The following is a 23,999-nucleotide window of genomic DNA, read 5'->3' as shown; positions in this document are numbered from 1 at the left end:
CACACAGGCTCAGCTCGTAAGACGCGGAGACCGGCTGCGCTTCATCAGAATTCCGGATCATTCCCAAGAGACTCGCCTTCGTTTATCCCAATTTATTTGAGAACTTTTGTCTGTTTCGGCTATTCCGAAATTACGGATATCGTTCGGTATAGAGGGCTTTCGAAACGGTAAATAAAGGCTTTAGAATGGAAATCAATAATTAATTTTTAATTTTCATCAATTTTACAATATATTTTTCGTATGTTAGCTTAAAATATATTATCTTATTTAAAAATATCAAAAAGAAATTGTCATACTGCCTTGACTTACTTATATATACCAAATTAATTTATCGGAACGCTAGTGGCTGCAGTCGCTAGTAATAAGATGGTAATTTTTTACACGTCTACGCGCATCTGCTTGCAATATTAGCAGGTGTCACAATGTTAAGCAAATATTATTGTCAATCGGGAAAACAATGGCAAGTGCTGCAATTAATTTGTCGGCGGCTGCATGAAGGCTGCTGAACGTTAGCACAGGGAACTAATTTCTTTTGTCACGGAAACTCATTAAAACTGTACCGTGTGGTATGAAAATAAAAATGCCGAGACTGCAGAAAGAACACTTTTGGAAATAAGGCTTAATAAAGTGCAAAAGTCAACTATGGCTCTAAAAAATTCTTTATTTGAGACATAAGTCCATATTGAAAATACATACATTATCTAAAATATTATTTTGTTTTTATGGAAATCGTATGCCTCTACTATTTGTGTAAATGCTGCTGCCGTATGTACTATTTGTGTAAATGCAACAAATTAATGTGATTTTTTGTAATAACACTTTTAAGCCTAGTTTATTTCCCACTAGTGGGCAAAGTCTCTTACTCCTCTTTCTGCTTCCCCAACACTCGTTCCAATGTATCCGCTGTCTGCCAGGAAGCGAACGATGTCGTCGCGCCACTCGCTCTCGGCCTGCCTCTCCGCCGCCGACCCTGGTACTGTCCGGCGTCATTCTGAACATTTTCCAGCCGTTCCATTTACATCTCATGTACGATTACATTATTAAATATTCCAAAGATCTTTAGCTAGATTGTTCCGCAAAATGTTTGTCTCAAATATCGTCAAAGTCTAATGTTAATACAGTGATATGCGTAGGTCGAATATTTATAAATAACTTACGTAACCTATTCGTTACTTTATTTTGCACCCGAAAGCGGGGGTGAAGGGGATTACGATTTTAATATGGGCTTAGTTGAAGCTGCAATATGAGCTGAGACAAAGCGAAGACTCTTCATTTACCTGCAGCAATATGCGGCGAGGAGCCGCCGCGCCGCTTTGTAACTTTAAACAAGTGATTTTTGGTACTACCTCTTTGTGTACTATATTCACTACTAGCAGCCCGACATGGCTTCGCTCGGTTAAAACCATGGATAAAAGAAATATATGGTAAAACCATAATAAAACTTTCTCAGAAATCACCCTATACTTGTAGATAATAGAAAGATTGAATTATTAAGACATTAGTTTACCGCTGAGCTGTCTACTAATATCCTTAGTTGACGAAATTTTTTATGGGATTATTTCTTTTCACCCTCATTTAACTACCCTAAAGGTAGGTTTTTTTTACAAATTATTTATCTTTTCGTTGCACTGCACCGCACGTGCATAAGTTTTGAATGGATACTAAATAAAGTCCTGACAACTGTACTCTAGGTTTTGTAAAAAATAACTAGAAAAAAATACATGCTCTCTAACGTAACGTCAATGTATTTTGTTTACATTATATAAATTTTTAAATCTAAAGATGTTTGTACACACGCGAGCGATTAATGTAAAACAAAGCGCTGACAGCATTGTTCAGAGCTTTCTCTGGGCTTTGGGCGAAAAAAAGGGCGGAGCGAGTAGAAATTACAGTTGTATTTATTGACGTTAATTCGTTTTAGAAGTCGAAATAAAATAAGTTTGCCTATGAAAAATTATGTTACAAATAATATTGAACTTCTTTATTTTTCGGTAATTGATGACTAACACAACCCATCTTAAATTGTAATTACATCGAGTTCAAGCACACACTAAAATAAATAACAATTAATTAACGCGATCCAGCTACAACTACAGCGAGCAGATTACACGTCAATTTATCCTTTCGCGCCAAAATTTGACGAGTAATGGAGGACGGCCTAATTGGAGCGTCGACATCATTGGGAGCACATGGGCCCGCGAATTAAGATAAAAACAGGTAATTTATTCAAAGAGCGCAGCCTCCATTTTATTTCGTATGTGGGTGCCGATAAATCTAAATATTCATCAGAGTTCCTCCTCATTTACGGGTATTAATTACATAGGTGCACTCCGTGTTAGTATTCTACCAGTGTACGCGTGGTCGAGAGGGGTGATTACAAAGAGAAACTCTGTTTCTTATTACAAAGGTAAAAGGTTCTAAATAGCTCAACCCTCCGACCCCAAGAGGATGTAACGAGCATAACTGCCTCGTATTTTGGCTTAATTGTATTGTCACAATACTATGCGTCTCTCTGTATTGGCAGAGATACAGGCGGGATGGAAACATTACGTCGTTACCAATCTATCTCATTGTTATGACTTTTGTGAATGCGATTGCTTATTGTCTCAATTTGATGTGTTCATTATTGGCTCATGGACCCATATAGCTTGTTGGTAAACTTCATATTGAACAATAAAAATATATCGATTGAATAACATTTCCAGACTTCTAATAATAAAATCTAGAAATGTTCATTGATAATAAGTTGTATTTTGTTCTGTCTCATTATTGTGAAAGGTTACATATTCTATAATTAGGTATTTTCCTCAGCAATTATTTCAATCTTTCAAGACACTGTTACAGTAAAATCAGAATATCGTTAAAGTCCCTTAATTTTGAAGTTAGTAATCACAACAGTACTCGGTTGACGGTTAGTGTCACCGCAAGGTACAGTAGCCAAAAAGCATATCCACCTAATTTCAGCCACCACTTGAGCTGTAAACGAATCCCCACATCCCCGGCCCCGCAGCCACCCCGCAGTCCCTCAGGTGCGAGCCGCCAACATAAATCAATCCGCATTGTTATTCTCTGCACATCTGCGGCCGCTGCATTTGCATCCAATCTTATTTGGTTCACGTCGCGCCTCCGGCCACTCCCTATATCGACAGATTACGAGAACAAGACGGCTGATTAATTAAATACGACCTCAATAATATTCAGTATTGCATCTCCCTTTCTCCGCGTACTCAAATGTAATGTATTTTGTAATTAATTGTAATGTACCTATGTTGTTTTTCTCTCCTTGACTAAGTTAGTATGTAGGTACATATGTATCTTTCTCAACAAATACTGTTTTTTTTTATAATACTGGTTTATTTGGAGTGCCCTATTATTCAAGTTAAAAATTATTATAGTATATATTGAAATTATGTATTATGTATAACTTAACCATAAGGAAATAAGAAAAAAATCAGGAATAAAAGTAAACAAATTTCCAAAAGTTCCAAAATGAAAGATAGAAGACTTGATCGATGAGAAGTTTAGATTTGATATAATTTATTTTATATGCATTGTTAAATCAATAATCACAATCACTGTTCGGATCGGTGATGTTTACATTAATATAGCATTACATTTTAATTTACATACTATATTCTGTGCTGTGTAATTAAAAATGGAAAAATCTATACAAAAAATATAACAAATAATATAACTCCGGGATACTTTATTTTATTCCTTCGTTTTCTTCAGACGTGGTCTTGGAGCCCACACGTAATCAACATTTACAAGTTTAAGGATTATCTGCTCGTTTATCATCAATACATATAATAAAATTGAAGAAAGGCCAAATTTGTACATTGGGTATATTGTTTATATTATATACAAAAAATGTTTAATTTACGTTTGTTGTTAATAAAAAACCAGGACGTAAAACGTCATGGAAAATGGGACGGCACGCGTTGCCGAAAGCGGGAGTGAGAGTAGGAGCGGGAAATGGGAAGGAGACACGTAGTGGGAAACAGGACGGGACACATTGCAAAAAACATGATGGCACAATATGTAGGAAACGGTACGGGATATCTACTTTACATTACATAGCAGGAAGCGGGATTGGACAAGTTTACGGGACGAAACACGCAGCGGGAAACAGAAAATTAAACTAAAGATGTGAAAAAATGCGAATTTGAATCATATATGTTTACCTGTCTTACAGAGTACGCGATAAAAAAATACTGAGATTTTGCTATGAAATTCACGCAGGCGAAGCCACAGGCAAAAGCTAGTTTAGTATAAATGAGAAAACTATTTATTATATAGATTTTTGGGTTTTACATATTTTTTCCTTTCACATTTACATCAATACATTTGTGAAACTTACGTGATATTGTATACTATCCCTAAAGCATTATAATAATTTGATGCAGTAGTGTGTTTATGAGGGCTCAAAGCTATTACTTTGCTTGTTATCGTTCTCGAGATGAGCTGGTTTACGAGCGATAAAGCATCAGCGTCTGTTATCGTAGCAAGCTCCGTCGATGTCGACGCAAAGCTTGCTCTCCACTGCTGCGTCTCGTACATACTACGTTTTCATAGATGTCTATTTGTCACAGATGTCCACAGATGGATGTCTAGAAAATGAAAATAGATGTTGCACTCGTACTTCGTACATATCTATCATCGTGTACCTACTTTAAAAAATACAGAACTCTGTGTGTAAAACTTTCAAAAGCAGTTTAAATAATTAATGTATGCTTTATCTGCTTTTGAAAGATTTTTTCCTCGTATGGACGTAACTGAGGCGTAGTGAACTCCTCATTACATAATCTAGTTTCATATTTTAATGTTGTATCGGGTGCGTGCGCGTGGCCCTAGACAAATTTAAATATCACGATAAAACCTCGTCCAAGTGTTTAAAACGAGAGTCGATGGTGATTGGAGATTAAGTGGCAGTAAACTGTTTATGAGTTCATCGGCGGTGGTAGGGGAAAGGGGTGGTGAGGAGATTAAAAAGCTGTTAATGTGTCGCCGGCGCCGCCGGGAGGAGAATGGCTTAAATTTGCTGACATTGATAAAAACGCTGCAATTATAATATCTAAGGCTTTTATAGATTCCGTCAGCTAAATAAGAACCTATCGCAAATATATGGGTGCTGGCTACAGGACAGATAAAGTGCCTTTCAGATACTAATAGAGACCATATTTTTTATTTATTTATTGTCCTAATTTGATGACTGTCAAAATATGAATATTACTTATTGGTGAACAATTATTTATAATCATTGCTGTGTCCATGTGCTGACATGCTAATACAGCAAACACTTTCTGAAATAGTCTAATTCCACCTTCTAATTTAATGATTATAATATATCGATTATTAATGCTCATTTATATTACGTACCTAGTTAATACGTAGCCATAATCAAAGACCGTTTTTTCCTTTGATAAATAAAAAGGCGATAATTTGTTGACATTGACAGCTGTCGTTAGACAGTGTTGCTATCTCCAAATGCAACATGTATTTTTATTTTCTAGTATGTCTATAAGTGTAAAAGTTTTTATTTTTATTAAATTGGGTTTCTTTAATGAAATGTTTTTCTCTCGTTGGCTAAAGTAACTTTTAGAATGGATTGCACGTCAGCGAAGCGCCAGTTAAAGTTGACGTTAAATTTGATGGTGTAACTCACCTTTAATAGACATTTACACTGTTTGTAATAATCGACTGTTGTCTATTCCGAAGCAGATCAGGCGGACAGCCGCGTCCGCCGCTAATTAAGCCTCGGCATCTCATCTTTTTAAAAAGCCAATTTCTCTTTGTCCGGACGAGGCAAGATAAAAGTTACGGATTTTTTCGTGACGACATCATTACGCAGCTGGCTTCATCTTTCAACTTTGTTTGAAACGATCCATCTTCGTGGGAACATCGTTAATTAGGTATATTAATAAAATAAAAACTTTTGTTGATTCATATTTTATTCAGAAATTCAAGTTCATTAACGCTAATTTATATAAATTCATTCTAGCGTCGTCGGTTTCTCTACAACCTGCTTACATTCCAGTCTTCGGCCGCGATCGCACGCGAACGTGTCCGAATATTTCCGACCTGAATACTCAGGTACATTTGGATTCATTCGGCCGCTACAAAACGAGCCCAGGCGCTCAGTCCTAACACTTGTCCGATCGCACCCGAGCTCCGCTACCAACTATGACGATCATCCTATCATACAAAGGATCACCTGTTGCTCTGCTTATTATTGCTATAAGAGACCTCGCCGCGACGCTCACCGTCGCGACGTTACTACTACGGAACGTCAGATACAATCAGATAAACTCCGAATATCAAAATATTACATCGTCATAACAAAGTAGAGATACAATAGAGTCGTTGTAGAGCGTAGTGAATCCTACGTAATATAATATTTACCGTTACTTAAATACAAATGTACAGTTGTATTATATACTAAAGAAATATTTACAAAGAAAATATCTAATGTCAATTCTTTGGCGTACCTATAATGTTTTACAATAATAATTTCTTGGGCTTCTCTAAACATTTTAATACCAAATCGAGTAAAAATGACTAGGAATTATTATTATTAATATTTGGCTGCTCTTTAGACTAATTTTATTTTAATACGTTGATTTAATATTACATGTAGTAGAATTTATTTCTTTTATGTATACCTGTTTCATAATTCGTTTATGTTTCTGATCTGTCGAGTTTACAAGCGGCTGTACGCTGCTGGCGAGTTACATAATGAGCTTTGATGACACTGACCATGTTGCATTGTCTATGAGATCCACTGAATGCAATAAAATGTTACAGGATTCGATAGATGTTGTGAATAAATTTTCGAGTCTATTTGTAATTAGAAAACCAAGAATTTTCAGGAAACAATTAAAATTTGATCACTCATTTAATAAATATTTTTGAATGTTAGTTACTCTAGAATGATACAAAAAATTAACTAATCAGTATTCATTTGGCAATCATCCATAAGAACTATTTGTCAAACTCTATAGTTTGACAAATAGTTCTGAAATTATAGATTTATAAAAATATTACTATTAATATTTTTATAAATTTTCCTGAAAAATCTCGTGAAGAGAAATAGATTTGCATACTTAGAGAGGACAACAACAGACAAACAAAACGAAGCAGACGGCGCGCGACAGTCATGGACGGATTTCACGCAACGAACTCAACATTGAACCCTTTTCTCGTACCTCAAGGTTACTGGGTCTACCAGGAGTGATTACAATTTGCCATTCATCCGTATCGATTGGATATATCGATTATATATATAGATTGAAATTCATTGAAATCTCCAATTTTTCCGAAAGTCAATAGGAATGTCACTAACTTTCATTTGCACCATCACAAACTCCTATGAAGCATACATTTAGATTAATTAATTATATTTCACCACACTTTATTTAGTTTTATACATTTTAGACTCTCAATGAGATCACCGTCTTGATCCCAATGAAGTCAGTTCTCCGAGTAATGTCAGCAGTGGCACTGACTGCTGCCGCTACCAGCACTCCTGCCCCACCTCGCGACACTCGACATCTATCTACGGCAGATTTGTGTAGAGATGTTCACAGACAGGATGCCCTCGAAATACGGCTGTAAGGCGTGCGTCCATGTTCTGGTACTCTTTGCCCGAGCGGGGTCTGAGCGTGCTCGTTGTCTGCCGAACCACCCTACAAATACATATTATTACATTTATTGACACAACCATTGATTACAGTTAAAAGTTATATGCCTTTTGCGACAAGAGAACCAAATCTAACATCATGATCACTACATAGTATAAAACATAGATAAAAGAAATATGTATAAAACATGTCGCTTCCCTTTATGCAAGGGAGTTGAATGCGGAATTTTGTAATAGATAGTGTGATTCTTGATTTATTGTATTGTACTTGAGCTATTGTATTGTAGTAGATTAGGTGTACACATTATTATGGTTTTCATCGAGCAAAGCCGAGACGGGCCGCTAGTTATCTATAAAAAACTCAATAAGAAGAAAATTTTCTAAGAATTATATATTAAAACAAACATACCGCATCGTGATCGGCGTGTCAGTGGAGGAGTGTGACGAGCAGATGGAGAGCGTCTCGATGTAGTCCGACATATCCGAGGTGCCGCTAGAGGTACTGTGCGTGTCCACTACACCTGCGAAATAAGAAATGCGAATCGGTATGAGGAGAATAATGAGGATATTTTCTTCATTAGTGGATATATAATGTAACTGTTATTGATGTAAAAAATTACTTATTAGCAAAGTTAATGTAGCAAACTTAATCTCATTTTTTCTTGAAAGAAATGTTTCCTTTAGACATTCTCTTTAATATAACGATTTCATAGTAAATTTGTGATGGCATGTGAACTAAACTTGAGCTCGTAGATACATACCTCTTAATGGTTTAACTGTTAAGATCGGTACTTCTGCTTCAGCAGAAGAAGACTTTGCTGGAATTCGCACACGTTGTATGGTTGCAAACTCTCGCAACGGATCAGTGGACTTGGAGCGGCGCGGGAGAGAGGTGTGCAGGCAGCAAGCGCGGCGGGCGCTGCGGTACTGTCGGTGAGTGGCTGCTGTCGTCAGCGGCAGCTCGAACTCCGTCAACTCAGGTCCCGGCCTCAGTGAACAACTCGATACTCCCGAATCATTAGAACTTGACGAGTCACGGTTTCCAGCGGTTTTCCCTGGCACGGAAGACAACCGTTTTGCCGGCGTCGCCCCACGGCCACAACCTTTTGATGCTTCAGAACTATCAGCGTCTGAATGTTTGTTATCAACCACACAATCACACGGTGTAGACGTTCCTTCGCCATCCATAGCCATATTTCGCAATGTCTCAATCGAAGATGTCGACCCATGACTCCCAACACTACCATCAAACTCTTTTACGTCTTCTAAGAATCGTGAAGAATCCGCTGAACTTGAGCGTTTTCTATATTCTATTCTTTCATCTCGTTCTCTTGTGACCACAAGACTGTCAGCAGTATTTAAATTATTTGAAGCCGTTGGTCGAACTTCATCTGTACCACTGAGAGTTGGATTACTTGCAGATTTTTCTTCTAACAGTCTACTAATAGGATTCTTTGCTGCATGCTTCATTGAGTGGAAAGCAAATCCACCAATCGGAGACATAGGTGTATATCCAGCAGGTAGTGATTTATTAGATTCAATTTTATTATTTTCTATCGAATTAGGTTCCATCATTAAATAGTCATCACTTGAATTACACTGTTTTGTTTCACAACCATCAGCAGTAGCACCACTATTCTTACTTTGAAGATGACCGCACTTTGTGCACACGTGCTTATCATTATCTATATTAAATGAAACAGGTTTTAGATTAGTTGCAATAGCGTTTAATTCAGACTGCGTGACGCCCGCTCTCCGCAACAGATCTTTCGCATTTTCGTAGTGTTCTAAAGATAAAGCAAAGCTAAGATTTTCGTAATTAGCCAAAGGACCCTCATCAATCTCTACATTTTGCGTATCTAGCCTTCTGGAATGAGACTGGGATATGAATTCATCGTGAGAAATGCTCGGCCTTAACTTTCTTCTCGTTTTACGAGTGACATCTATTGTTGCATATAATGCGCTTCGTTCTCTCTCACTTAAATTCGGCATCATATTTTCTTTATTTGGGACTAAATTATCTGTCGACGTAGTTGTTGGTTTTCTGCAGTAAGGAAGTCTTATCCAGTTATGTGCCCAGTTAGTAACTCTCTGACATGCACAGTTTGCGGGCTGGAAATTCTCTTCTGAATCTATTATTTTTGGTTCTTTTGGTCTCTTACCAAATTTCAAAAGGCAACCGCAAGGTTTTTTTAATATTACAGTGTTAGATGTTGAACTTTTTGTAACTTTAAATAGCTCATTATTGAGACACTCTTTCAATCTCTTTGGCGTATCATAATATTCACTTTCCACCTGCCAACAAAAAACAATGATTATTTTGCTGCCGTATGTACATACATACAGACCAGCATCTATAAATATCTATCATTGTGTCGACAATAAATACTTAACAAGTTTTTATTGTCGACACAAGCAAAAATATAATTTTCGCCACAAACTTTTATTGTCGTTAGTTAGAGAGATCTTATGATATTTATCGCCTGACCCATGTCCACGCTGTAAATTGTTGAGGAGTTCCTTTGTTGGGAGCCTATCCTGGGTGCACCATCAAGGCATACTTATCATAATAATACATTGACATAGAAACTGCAGTGACGTGGGAAATTTCAACTCTGTAGGACAACTGGAAATAGGAGAAATATAACTTTCAAGATTTAATTATAGACAGATAAAAAACATCACAATTTTTATAACTGTATCTATATGAAAATATATTATTACTACAATATCACTCACCTCAGTGGACGCAAGTTTTGGCACGTCATAATTCTCATAAGGACCTATTTTAGTTCTACTATCGACGGCTGGAGTATGTACACATTGACACGTTTTCATCGGGGGTGGCATCGGAGGTTTCTTAGTTAAATTCAATTCTAATCTAGTGGGTTTGGGAGGCCGGTCGGGCGGCGGCACGCAGCGACACAACTCCTCAGTCTTATCTTCCGCAGGGCGGGGCTCACTGCTACAGGCTTGCTCCGGCTGCGTAGTCTCACTTACTGCATCCATCGTCCACGCCGGGCTAAAGTGCTTGGCGCCTGGGGTCAACGCCGCTGTCGAGGACCGCGACATTGCACCCAGCTTTGAAATACAACTCATACATCGCTCCAGCGTAACATTTCCAGACGCGTTCCAAGTTGCAGTGTCTGTACCCTCAACGGTTTCATTTACAGATGCAGTGTCTGCCAAACCGTGGTCTTGAAAGATTGTGCGTTCGGCTGACGGCCAATATGGAGAGATCGCTCCGGCATCCTGCCCGCTTGCATCCTGATACAGTCGATCCGATGCCAGTAAAGAGTTGTCCACTGTATTCAATTCTGATAGACGTGTGTCAGGCCGATAAGTTTTATGTGATTTTGGACTCTCCGCACCTGTTAGGAAAAATTTACACTGTAATAAAGACTTCGTATTTCATCTTTATCAGTTATATTAAAATGAGATGGCTCTTTAATAATCAAATTTAAAATTGGATCCTTGTAAATATTAAATGTCAAACATGCAAGTTTACCTTCGCCTTTGTTAGAAGCAAAGGCCCTCCTCTTGGGCTCGAGGCGGCCCTGCGAGGCGAGGTCGAAGTGGTACGCGATCTCCCGCGCCTGGTCCGAGACCAGCACGTGCAGGCCCTCGCCCTTGCCGCAGTGAGAGCCGCCCTCAAAGCAGAACCGGCCCTCGACCACGCCGTACCGCCTACAACAAGCATGAACATTATAATCAAATAAGATCAGCCTTCATAAAATGTTTAATGTTTCATGAAAGCTGATTTCAAAATAAAGCTAACAGACATAATTTTCGATTTCAAAAACCTACATTTCATTTGAGTACCAGTGTTCCCATTCAGCTCCAATTGGCTTGAAGAATAACATGTTTATTTAGTTAATCAATTATTTAACTTTAATTGGTAATATTTTACACATGAAATATATTTGACTATTGTAGACATTGTTTTTTTTTCGTTTATTAATATTATCAAAATAATTGCATGACTTTTTTGGTAAAATATGTGACACCTATAAACAATATTGCTGCATTACTAAAATGAACCACTTAATGTAAGCGCCATTTTAGCCATGAAAGAGATATCTCATACACAAATATTATGAAGAGAAAAAAAATATATTAAGCCAAGCTATTTTGAAAGTTTTTAATTTTGTTAATTTTAATTACGATATTAAGAAAGAAACGAAAAAAAACGAACTAAGAAACTTTTATCTCCTTAAAATTGGTTTGCACCATAAAAAGTTTCAAGTTTACTACTGAAGGAAAATGTTTTATATGATACCAGTCTCTTGAAAAATAACATAACAATGTCTCTTTTATTATATTGCTAATAATAGGATGGTTAGAGTCCTGCACTAATGTGCTTCACTTCCCAGGCTTCCATAATGGATTTTGCTCCAAACATGATTTGGTTACAGACCTAAGATGCTGCAGCTCCCAGACGCCGAGCAGCTTGGGCGGCACGCCCGCCGTCAGCGCGAACCTGCGCTCGTGCAGGTGCAGCCGCGCCGGCCCCGCCGGCAGCCGGCCGCGCGCGCCGCCTGCGCCCCCGCCGCCCGCCAGCACCAGGTAGTGCCGCGGCTCGCCCAGGTGCGCATTCACCTTCACCTACGACACACACGCCTTCACATTTTTGTTCAGTTGTAATCAAATCCTTACGAGCAAGTCTTTTTCGCTGATTCCGAACGCAACTAATGCTCTAAAGTTAGCTAAAACGAAGAAATAGACAAGCCAAAGTTCGTGCTGATTCCCATTGTGTTTCTAGCCTACAAAATAATATGTTTTTTACCCACGCCTTTTAAAAACAGCGTATAAGAATAAAACAATAACAAATCAATTAGAATAAATCTCGAGATCTTTATATAGGTCACTGATATAAACCAGAGCGCCTTTAGAACCAAGGCAATAATTCATAATAATAGGGTATTATTCGATAAGGCGACCTGCCACTGTATGAGCCGCTCGCGAGTCTCGAAGGCGAGAATCGCGACGAGGTCCCTGCAGACGAGCGCCAGCGTGTTGGAGTGCTTGTCGAGCGTGAAGCCGGCCTCGCAGCCGAGGTACTGCTGCAGCGACAGCGACGCCTTGGTGGCCGCCCCGCCCCAGCGCGCCTTCGAGTCGCGGTACAGCTGCACGTGCACGCAATCTGGACAGACAAATATATTTTTAACTAGCTATGCCTGAAGCTGAGAATTTCGTTTACGTGAGGTTGGAAATAAAATAAAATGAATAATTTAATGTGTGACTACTTTTTTAAACCAAAATTAATGGAAGACAATTTTATTATTTTAACAATTCTTCAAATGAACCAAAACTACCGTGCCCGAGTACGTTTCGTTAGATCTGCATCATTGGCTTCGGTTGCGCCAAAAGGAATGTTCGAATTCGGTGGAATTCCTAAACATATTGCGAGCGGTGCTCTCTGCTCTCTGGGGGACCGTAACATTTACCATCGATCGCAGCAATAAAGAAGGGTCGCGCCATTCTTCGTATTTTATGGAGTCGAAAATAAGCGCGGAATCCTTTGTAGTGATACGCGTGTCGCGCGCGTGTGGCGCTCCGGACGCGGCGGGCGAGCTGGGGTGCCACGTCTTCGTCACAGATTGGAAACAAATCAAAAACGCTACTATTGATTTTTAAAGTTGATTTTACTCCAGTCATTCAATTCAAGCTGACCTTTGGGTTCTGTACAAAAAATAAAAAAAACGGAATCCTTATAAGATCACTCATGCGTATGTATGTCCGTCCGTCTGTCAAAGCCAATTTTCTCCTAATCAACTGGACCAAATCAGGTGAAATTTGGTAAGATGATCTTATGACCCGAAAACAGACGTAAACGCAGAGTAAATAAATAATCGTTATGAGGATCACAAATATAATTTTGTTACCATTATTCAAAAATTATACAGTTTCGATTCGATCACCTAAATCGTTATAAGGAATGAAGACTAAGTTTTCAGACATAACAACCCTTATAGAACATCTAAAGTAGAGCTGGACAGGACACTAACGAGTAAATGGAGCAAGCAGGTAACCCTAGGGAACACGAGCGGAGATAACTGAAGACAGGGACGACAGACAACAAGATCTCATTGATCTATGTTGCCGAGCTGGATAAGAGTTGCCGAAGACATGCCAAGAGGCACGCCAAATTATAATAATACTATAAGTGAAACAAATATTTTAGCAATTTCGGAAATAAAGGTTTTTATTTAACAATATCGTAACACCATTGTCACCTCACCTTGGTTTAAAGGACAGTCGGGAGAGTTATCACACAATGGCCTCAGTGTTAGTTCTTTGACCACTTTACTCAGTATACAAATTGACAAACTACTCCACATATTTATTTGTAGTAAATAACAGATTGCGAAGAGAAATATTTTTCTCAAATTTACCAAATCATATGCTATGTCATATTAAAACAGTAATTAATTTATAGTTATATATATTAGTTATTTAGCTATACATATAAATTTTCAAAAATGCACGAAGAACCTGACCTACAAGCATTTTAGCCTCTAAGCTCTCCTGAGTTTGCTTTTTGCAGATGTGAGAATTATCCACATATTGAGCGAAATACTTCACGTCGACTCTATCTTACCTAAAACAAATGTTATTAGTACTTTTGTTAATTCCACTTTACTTCGATCTAAATTATTTTATTTGAATTTCGATGAAAGCGTCCATTCGGCGGGTATTGCAATAATTAATTTGTCCTCTATTGAATACCATTATGATTTGATTCAGGCAACGTTGCACATATTAGCATCCACCCGCAGCTCATCCCTGCGAGAACAGCGCACCTGTCGCGCGAGCGCGCGCTGAGCGCACACAGCGCGGCCCGCATGCGGCCGCTCTATGGAGTGACACGCAGACAGCTCCCGGTACACACGACACAAACTATTGCAATTGTTTGTTGTGGTGCCTATCGTCTGTTTGCTCACTCTTAATGCGGGTCAGGAAATTTTATGTGAATGAATATACCTTCGGGGTCGGGAGATTTTGCTTGAATTTTCACGATAATAAAGAAAGTAATGTTATTGAAGAACATTAATTGAAAACTTGTCTGTCCACTTGGGTTTGTTTAAAGCACGTGACCTCTGCCAATAAGTAATTTCAGCATCATTATGATAACTCTACTGCTCCTTACAAAAAAGCAGTTGTATTGTGTATAATAATAGGGCTATATTCTTTCCGGCCGAAAACAGTACACTTTTAAATAAGTTTGATGAGGAATATTATAACAGTCAAAAGCAACATTTATCGAGTGAATTAACGGTCTGTGAATGATACATGGCTGTTTGTTGAGCTCGGCGCCGCGCCGCTTCGGATGTGAGACTGCAGACCGCGCGCGCGGCTGCGGAGGAAAGCTCCCGCCGACGCAGACTGCTCACGAGATCCTCCGAAATGTGTCATATGTATTTGGAGGCATTAAATTAATATGATTTTATTTAAAATAGAAATATGCCAAGAGATGTCAATGATAACACTGCACTGATTTTCATGTATATTACGAACAATGGGATCTTTATCCCACCCAAAGCGATTTGATTGACGCGAGATCTCCTCTTCTAGATGTCGAATGCGAACATTAATATTATCATTATTTGACGAAGTCGCGCATTCTCCTCTTTCAGGGATTTAATTTCGGCAGTATTTGCAGCCAAGGCTTTTAGTAAATCATCATACTGAGAGCTCATGTATGTTAGGGTAGACTCCATTGCAGATAGGCGACTTTGCGTAGGCGTTAGCTCAGATTTAACAGCATCTCTAATGAGAGAATTAAGTGTGTCAGGTCTTATTTGCAAAGTTTCTTGTTGAGGGATATCTGATGGATTCTGAGTCACGATATCGTCTGAAGGATTTTGTGTACATAAGCTTTTTGCAGGAGTATTTGAATTATCTCCTATCTTCGGCTGTTTACAAATACACGATGGGCACGTCCAGTTAACCAATATTTTGACACTATCCGTGGTAAGCCAAACACATAAGTAGTGATAAGATCGAGCACAGCTAGAAATCATGCATACAATTTTATCCGATCTCTTCACGGTTTTGTTGCATGCACTACAGCTGGACATTTTTATATTATATTTGCGTACCTCACTCGACGGTAGTTTGTGATGAAGATTAAGTTGTGGGGCATAAGCTCTGTGGGTAGGGGTACACTGCATCCAAGATTTTGAACTTAATTGTAATTGTAACAAATACGTATATTGACTGCACCGGATAAGAATACCACAGTAAAAACGAAACACAAGTCTGCTCTAAGCAACGTTCGAATGATGTCTGATATTAATATTATAGAAGATTATTAATATTATAGTAATAAAGTACTGACCATGGTAAAATTAAATACGAATTTTACCATGGTCAGTATTTTTTACGAATTTTATACATATTTGATATACTTAATTGACTTTTCATGGCCGAAGTAAATTTTTACCCTTGCTCTCAAATAAATAATTAAAAATTTTAAAATAGTTCATCTCGTACTAAACGGAAGTATTTGTAAATGTATTGAAAAAAGAGAGTCCCTTGTCCATCGGGCCAGCTGTCGCGGCGTGTGGCCGCGCGAGCGCGGAGACGCCTCGCAAACGAGCGCTCGTAAAGCCGGCTTCCGGGAGCTGCTACCCACTGCCTTTGTCACGGAACTGATACTTCAATAGTAAATATGCTATGAAATGAGGCAACTCGTGATATTCATCTTGTTTGACCCACGCATGGTACAGTATCCTCATGACAAATATAAATTATTTACGCCATAATTACGCATATTTACTTTTTTGTAAATTTTCAATAATAATTTAACGAATAAAGTATTTTTTGTCATTTGAACAATGACAAAAAATATGTCCATTGTTTATAATGACATTATAAACAATGGACATTCGTCATTAGTTCTAATGTACTTCCCCCAACAGCCTCGCATTGGCTTAATGACGACTTTGAAGAAACGGCTGCTGTGAAGTCAGTGGTGCCGCTTCTTCTTCGCCTGCGCTCTCGATAGACTTGGGTTTAAGTAAATGAGTGTGACCTCAATAAACGATGTACGTCATCCTCAGTTGAAACAGATTTTTTAATTTGATATTGTTAGCGCATGAACACAAAACGATATCAAATCAATCTGCGCGCCGCCAGGTCCTCCTTTCCTAGAACTATTTCTGCGTATTAGAGGTTTTCAAATAAGGGCACATAAGCCCTTATTTGAGAATCTACATTATCTTTCTAGAGGTTGAACATTTAAATTATGGTCTTCTAGTAAGTAGCATACACCAGAATCAAACGTGTAGGTATTCATATAGTTAGAGTTTATGTGACTAACCATTAAACACTCATTACATATTTATAGATAAACAATTATTAATAAAGCAATGGCGTTTACGATATAACCTAGAAATTAGATTATCCCCCCCCCCCCCCATTACATTATAGAGAAACAAACAGCATGTTTTTGGTGTGATATTCTAATAACAAATTGGTGAGAGTCGACCTACTTCAATGTACTGCTGTATATTCTGTGCATAAGAAGTGCCACCTAATTCCATGATTCAGAGTTGGAAAAAAAAATGTTTAAAATGTCATAGAATAAGGTGTAATGGAAAAATTGCAGTCGACGATACTAAATGAAGAGAATATCATGGAAATTAGAAATAAACAGAGAAGAATTTAGTAAACTTTTTAGAGTAGTTTGTGTTTGCAAATATAATAATATTTGCCAAACAATTAATGTGTCTTAATAATTAATCAATGTATAGCACGTTGTTTACTCATATACTTGTACCAGAATAAAATGAACTCATTGGAAGGTAATGTGGCTTTGAGGCGGCGCGGGCGCTGCGGCGGACGGCGCGCGGTGACAACACGGTAAATGCTAATTAATGGGATTGCACACGTCGCTCGCGCTCAATTAACGCGTTCAAATAACGCGCGCGACGGCGCCGTGTGGACACCACGCGTGCCTGTGCCGTGTCATTTGGTGTTCAATTTGTGTTTGCACTTACAAATTATCTTTATTTTTAATTAGTTTTGCTTGTGGTCCACCTGTGTTAATTTCCATGGGAATTATATTTTTTTTAGGATAAAAGGCTATGGTCTTCCTCGTACGTCCAACTACATTACATTGATGAGTAGAAGCGTGAAGAGGTAACAAATCAACATAACATAATAGAAATCACAAATAAACAAACTTATTTTCACATTTGTAATATTAATTTAGGTAGGGATTACAATGAATGTATGTTTATTTTGTATGGTCGTACTCATACTTACTAAGTAAAAGTTTTCAGAAACCACAACTTGCTTCCAATGAAGGAAAACATCGTGCTGAAACCTGCACACTGGTTGATTATTATCTAGTGAGATATGGAGAAGACAATGGCAAACCACTCCATTAATAGTGTCAAGAAAGTTGTTGTGTGTATTTCATTCCACGTAATGACCATGACCCTCAGAAATACGACTATGAAGGATGAAAGAAGCAATAATTAATTATTATTTTTGTGTAGAGATGTTTGGATAGAAGATAGAAGATTAGATAGAAGTAGAGCTAACTTTTGCCGCTTTTATGCAATAGATCACAGGTTCACTAATTACTTGCATCTAACGGCAATTTTTTTACCGAAGACAGATTCTGTAATTAATTATGTATGAATTATAAACTTCCTTCAAAATTTGATGTAAGCGGATCCGCCACTACATATCCTCCCGTGGATATTGACATGGCAATAAAAGCCCAGAGAGGATTGATGTTAAGCAAGCGCCCGGTCCGCAGTCGAATCTTCAAATTTTTAAGATGTATTTAACGCGTACCCAGCATCAGGACCGGAATGCAACAAAACATCAGATTGAAAGCGATGAAAAGCGCATAAATAATAGATGACCAGAGAAAACTGCATTTTTTATTCAAACAATCAATTTGTACTAAAATAGTTTAACGTGTGTTTGTGTGCCTAAACCTGGCCGCCTATAAAGAAAGTATATTGACAGCAGTAAAGTTTTAGCGGCGTTTTTAATTTCTTGAAAATTGAGATCGTTAAACTGTACCTAGATCATGTTTCATTTTAAAATACAATTTGTACCGTTATTTGTTATGATACATCTAGTCTCCTAAGTAAAATAGATTTAAGCGACGAGAGATTTAAGGGACTACGTTAAGGGAACGAAGTCACGGAGTACAAGTAGTGTTGAACAGTAAAGTACTCACCAGCCACGGGGGACAGCTTGCGCAGCACGCACCAGCGCGACTTCCACTGCGGACAAAATGCATCATTATTTTGTTGGACGAGGAGTTCTTTTCCTTATGTCAATGTGTTTCATAGTGCTCCGGAAATGATTAATCATGCATCTCAACTAATAAATACCTTACGGGAAACTAATTTAAACTTTTAATTTAACTTTAACCATCTTCTTCTATATATGCGCTACCTGACATCGAGCCTTTGTAAAAACGTTTTTGTTAGTGCCTACATTTCGAGGTTAGGAAGGCGATGGGGGAGACAGACAAATAGACAGACTTAGCTTCATTTCAGACTAATGAGTTATTTCCAAAGACTTAATATTCTTAGTTTAAGAATGATTCATCAACTCTTTTTTTACTGACTCTCATTGGTAATGTGTCTTTGTTAATACGATAATAGCAGCCCGTCCCAGCTTCGCTCGGGTAAAACCATAATAAAACTTTCACAGAAATCACCCTATAAGTAATCAGATTTAATTCAAAATAATTGAAGTTCAGGATTCGAACCATCAACAGTAACAACGTGAATTCAATGGTGTTTACCGCTGAGCTGTCTACTTATATCTTTAGTTGACGAAGTTTTGAATGGGATTATTCGTTAATTCTTTTCACTCTGATTTAACTACAATTAAAAAAAATCCTGAAACACGGGTTTCATTATTTTTGTTGCATAGCATTTGTGCCAAGTTTCAACTAGATCGGTAAAGATTTTCGTTATTTTTCATACAAACTTTACTCCTTAGGGATCGAATTTTGAAAATTCCTTTCTTATCTAAGCACTACGTAATAACCTAAAGCTACTGCCCAAATTTCACATTTATAGCTTCTATGGTTTAGGCTGGATGTTGATTAGTAAAAAACGCTTGTCCTATTATCTATAAAGAACGCTTGTCCTATTTGACGACCTCGGTGGCGCAGTGGTAAAGTTCTTGCCACTGAACCGAGAGGTCCCGGGTTCAATCCCCGGTCGGGTCATGATGGAAAATGATCTTTTTCTGATTGGCCCGGGTCTTGGATGTTTATCTATATATGTATATGTTATAAAATACAGTATCGTTGAGTTAGTATCCCATAACACAAGTCTCGAACTTACTTTGGGGCTAGCTCAATCTGTGTGATTTGTCCTAATATATTTATTTATTTATTTATTTAGATGTCACTGACATAACACTTTATATTGTATTTTCTGTCACCACATTAAATTAAATTCCTACTGGTTGCCGACTCCCGAGATGACTAGTGTCACTCGTTTTTATAAATTACAATATTTTCATACATATTGGATCCGCACGCAATTATAACTCTGTGCATAAACGGTAAACATTTGCGAACTGTAACGTTTGATTTGCTCGTTTAGTTTGAATTTGTATTTTATCTGTGTATCGTGCTTGGATTTTCATATGATTCATGTTAAAGATGTGTAATGAAACTGTTTAAACAATCCCTCATCCTGTATTTCTGTGGCTTAGGGTCGCAGTTATTGCATGAAAATGAAACACAAACAACGAATTTCTTGACAATGTTTTTACCACCATCTTCTATGATTAGAAATTACATTTAACGCCATTTCAATATTTGCCTCAGTTTAATCTTAAAAATATTTGATTTTAGATTCACCCATCAAATAACTTACGATTACACGCTTGGTTTATAAATAAAATTGTTGATGTTATTTAATTATTATTTTTTAATTTACATAAAATAGTGACATTTTAATTCTAAAACATGAACGTGATTCATCAAATGATTGAAAATATTATTTCTCTTATAAAAAAAAAATAAAATATGTCACGGGTCATGTACGTACGTATGTCATGTTCACTAATAGTGGTAAAATTAGTAGCAGCGTCGCCGATACTTCAGTGTACTTGTTGTTATATCGCTGCAAATCTCTACTAATATTATGCGACCGTTCAAAGTGAAATTAGAATAATTCTTTTTTCGTCTACCTGTTATAGCTTAATAGTATTTTGTTTGTAATAACTTTATTGTACGATAAATAAGTACGTACATTCAAAAAATACATCTACAACGGCGGACTTATCCGCCGTTATATTATCTCTTACAGTCCAGCGCCGCCAAGACATGTAGTATACGTACAGTACGGCTAGTTAAAAGCAAGAAAGGACAAACCGAAGAGAGAAAACTATTATGCAGTAGGTCAAAATAACCCAATCTTCGATTATTCATAAGGCTTGTGACGGTAATTGTTTGATCTTAGCCTTACAGTTTAATTTAGTTTAGTCAATCTAGATGGCACGGAGCAAAATTAAAACGCGATATGGTTTCGTTTTTGCTATATACCTGGTAAGCAAAAAAAAAGCCAGTCTAATAATAATTTGGCCAGAAAGTAATAATTCGGTAGTTGTTAACTTTAAAAAAATAAATGTTGCTAACTTAATCTTGCTGCCCAAAATTTTTTTTTTGAGATATATTTTCTGACCATAAGTTGCTGTCCAATTAGTTAATGCGTCTAACTAAACAATTTTTTGCTTTTAAAAATGATGAAAATTGCTAACCAATTTAGATTTTTTTGCTGACCATAAGTTGCTGTCCAATTAGATATTTTGGGTAACTAGGTATATATCTATCACTACATAGTATAAAATAAAGTCACTTGCCACTGTCTGTCCCTATGTATGCTTAGATCTTTAAAACTACGCAACGGATGTTGCGGGTTGCGGGTTTGTTAATAAATTGTGTGATACCTAAGGAAGGTTTAGAGATATAATTTATTAAGGTTTTACCCGAGAGAAGCCGGCGCGGGCCGCTAGTATTATATAACTCCGGTTAGCTAAAATATATTTTTTTTGCTGGCCAAAATACGAATACATACTTTACTGACCGTTTAAATAACACCCCTTTTCAGAAAAATATCAACTACTGACCTTTTTTCCATCCCGGAACTTGACGGTGCCTTCGATGATGGTGTTGTCGTCGGCCATGGCCCCTCCCCGCCCCGCACTTCACATCACTACACAACACGAAGACTACCTGGCTCTCTCACACAACGTCACATCACTTTCACTACGCAGCGCTGAGGCTTGTCCGCTCACACCTGCAACAAGGAGAATCAGCGTTAACCAGACCATTGAATGCCAAACGATGTTCTTATTTTATATCACTATTGTCACCTGCCGGCAACTTTACTGATATTATAATTTTGAAGAAAACGTACTTATTTATTTAATTATTCACAGATTTAATGAATCTTAATATTTCTACTCATGTAACACAACAATACAATGAATGCGTATTTCGCATACCTACTTAAAGGAAGGCATACTTGCTTTGCCCATGCATGTAAGTGTAAATAGTATCCCTGGCTGTAATCAAACCGCGAGCTTTGTGCAGGCGGAGCGCAATCGAGCCACTGAGCAACACAGGAAATACAATACCAGACTCGTTATGGTGAGCACACACAAGTTATATTTCAAATTAAGGAATCAATTTAGTTTTGTTACTTTTATAAAAGTTTAGAAGTAAGACGACAAAGCAAAAAATAGAGCGTCTTGGACAACATTTAGGTTCGTTCGCTGTTATTACTGACGTTTTTGACGACCGACATTTATTCAGTTTAAAAAAAGTACAAAAAATACGCGTGCACTCTCTCTATAAATTTTATGAATCTTCAATTGACTGAAATTGGAATATTAACAATACCGAAACAGAGAGTTGTTTATCTCTTTATTTCGGTTAGTTCTGTGGACAACTTTCATTATAATTATTTTTGTTGTCACTAACATTTAGTGTGCACCATTGTGTATCTGAGTGGCGCTATCGGCCGGCTCACGGCCGCTATCCGCTGCTGAGAGAACGTGCCGTGGCCGCGGAGACCGAAGGCGTGAGCCGGCCGTAAGCGGTTTACCAAAGTCTAAAATGCTGCATTAAATTGCCCCGGCGGCGCACACTTTGTATTACAATATTGGAAAAATTATTTACATATTAAGTTAGTATACTACCACATACTAATAGTGAATTATCCTTTAAATTCAATTTATGATACAAAATGTGTTAATGTCCCTTTAGATGCGAGAAGTCTATAGTATATAAAATGTCGCAGCTATTCGATTGAGTGCGTGTTTGATTCGTCTTAACCATTTAAGTCTCCGGTACCAGATAAAATTATTACGATTACTAAGGTTATTAATAATAAAAATGAATTTAAAAAAAATACGTGTTTTGCTTGTCAAAGATTTATTCAACATTTTGTGCCGTTGGAAAGGCAAACGAAACAGACTTGAGTGGGCTCTCAGAGTGAGCTCGCGTGAACGTGAACGCTGCGCAGAATGCTCTCGGTTGTTACACGAATCATTCGGAATGTTTGAAGCTGTCATTTTGTTCATCTTGCAGTATAATTCTTTTATCGATCAATATTAGCTTCACCATCGGTTTCACACTTTACCACGTTTTGTTATTAATAATCCTAATGGCTTTTTTTTTACTAGCATTGCGTGAATTTATCTGCGAAAGCGAAACAGACATGGTTTTCATACAAACTGTCAGCCATCATTACAGTTATTTGGGGATTGATTTTTGAAAAACAAGTAGCCTGTGTTTGAGCGGGGGTCTGTAACTGCGTGCATACCATATTTCATAAAATCGGTCCATCGGTTTAGCCGTGAAATCGAAACACAGACAGACTTTTGCATTTATAATATTATTAGTTTGGTATATATGCAACTCGTATATGGATGGCACTCGTGTATGTGTCGCAGTCATCTGGTTTCTCGATAAATGGAAGTCAGTTTTACAATGTAACCCAATCAACAGTTAAACCGGTGAAGTGCAAATCGGAATCGCGCACTGAGAGTTCCGAGCCAACTTGTAGATCATGTAGGCGGGCTTCCGATGTATGATACCAATTACGAATGTAAGTTTTTAACAATTTTATTCTTTAATGATAATATGATATTGATATTTTGGACATTTCTCATTTTTATCTATTTTGTAGCTTCAATAGGTTTATGTAAAACCGCAAAATATGTGACATAGACGATCATTATATATATTATATCAAGCTAAGGTAATCATAAAGATATAATATATACATGATAAATATGGCACAATTCAATATTCAATGTATATAATAAACAATTGCCCCAGATACATTACACCCCT

General features: G+C 37.5%; 1 protein-coding gene across 1 annotated transcript in view; it reads right to left on the bottom strand.

Annotated features, from left to right (window-relative positions):
• Positions 1–5,943: 5,943 nt before the first annotated feature.
• LOC128675548 (uncharacterized) overlaps positions 5,944–23,999 on the bottom strand; it is an 18,418-nt gene continuing 362 nt past the window's right edge. The window contains exons 2-10 of the mRNA XM_053755018.1: positions 21,767–21,936; positions 18,846–18,891; positions 12,580–12,782; positions 12,057–12,244; positions 11,148–11,326; positions 10,379–11,010; positions 8,401–9,934; positions 8,049–8,160; positions 5,944–7,685 (exon numbers count right to left, since the gene is read on the bottom strand). Coding sequence (XP_053610993.1) covers positions 7,556–7,685; positions 8,049–8,160; positions 8,401–9,934; positions 10,379–11,010; positions 11,148–11,326; positions 12,057–12,244; positions 12,580–12,782; positions 18,846–18,891; positions 21,767–21,823 — 3,081 coding nt within the window. The 5' untranslated portion in view covers positions 21,824–21,936 and the 3' untranslated portion in view covers positions 5,944–7,555. The remainder of the gene's footprint in view (positions 7,686–8,048; positions 8,161–8,400; positions 9,935–10,378; positions 11,011–11,147; positions 11,327–12,056; positions 12,245–12,579; positions 12,783–18,845; positions 18,892–21,766; positions 21,937–23,999) is intronic.

Source organism: Plodia interpunctella, chromosome 14 (genome assembly GCF_027563975.2).
Source record: "Plodia interpunctella isolate USDA-ARS_2022_Savannah chromosome 14, ilPloInte3.2, whole genome shotgun sequence".
NCBI classification, from domain to species: domain Eukaryota; kingdom Metazoa; phylum Arthropoda; class Insecta; order Lepidoptera; family Pyralidae; genus Plodia; species Plodia interpunctella.
Note: the sequence above shows the minus strand (reverse complement) of the source record. Positions and strands in the feature narration are given on the sequence as shown.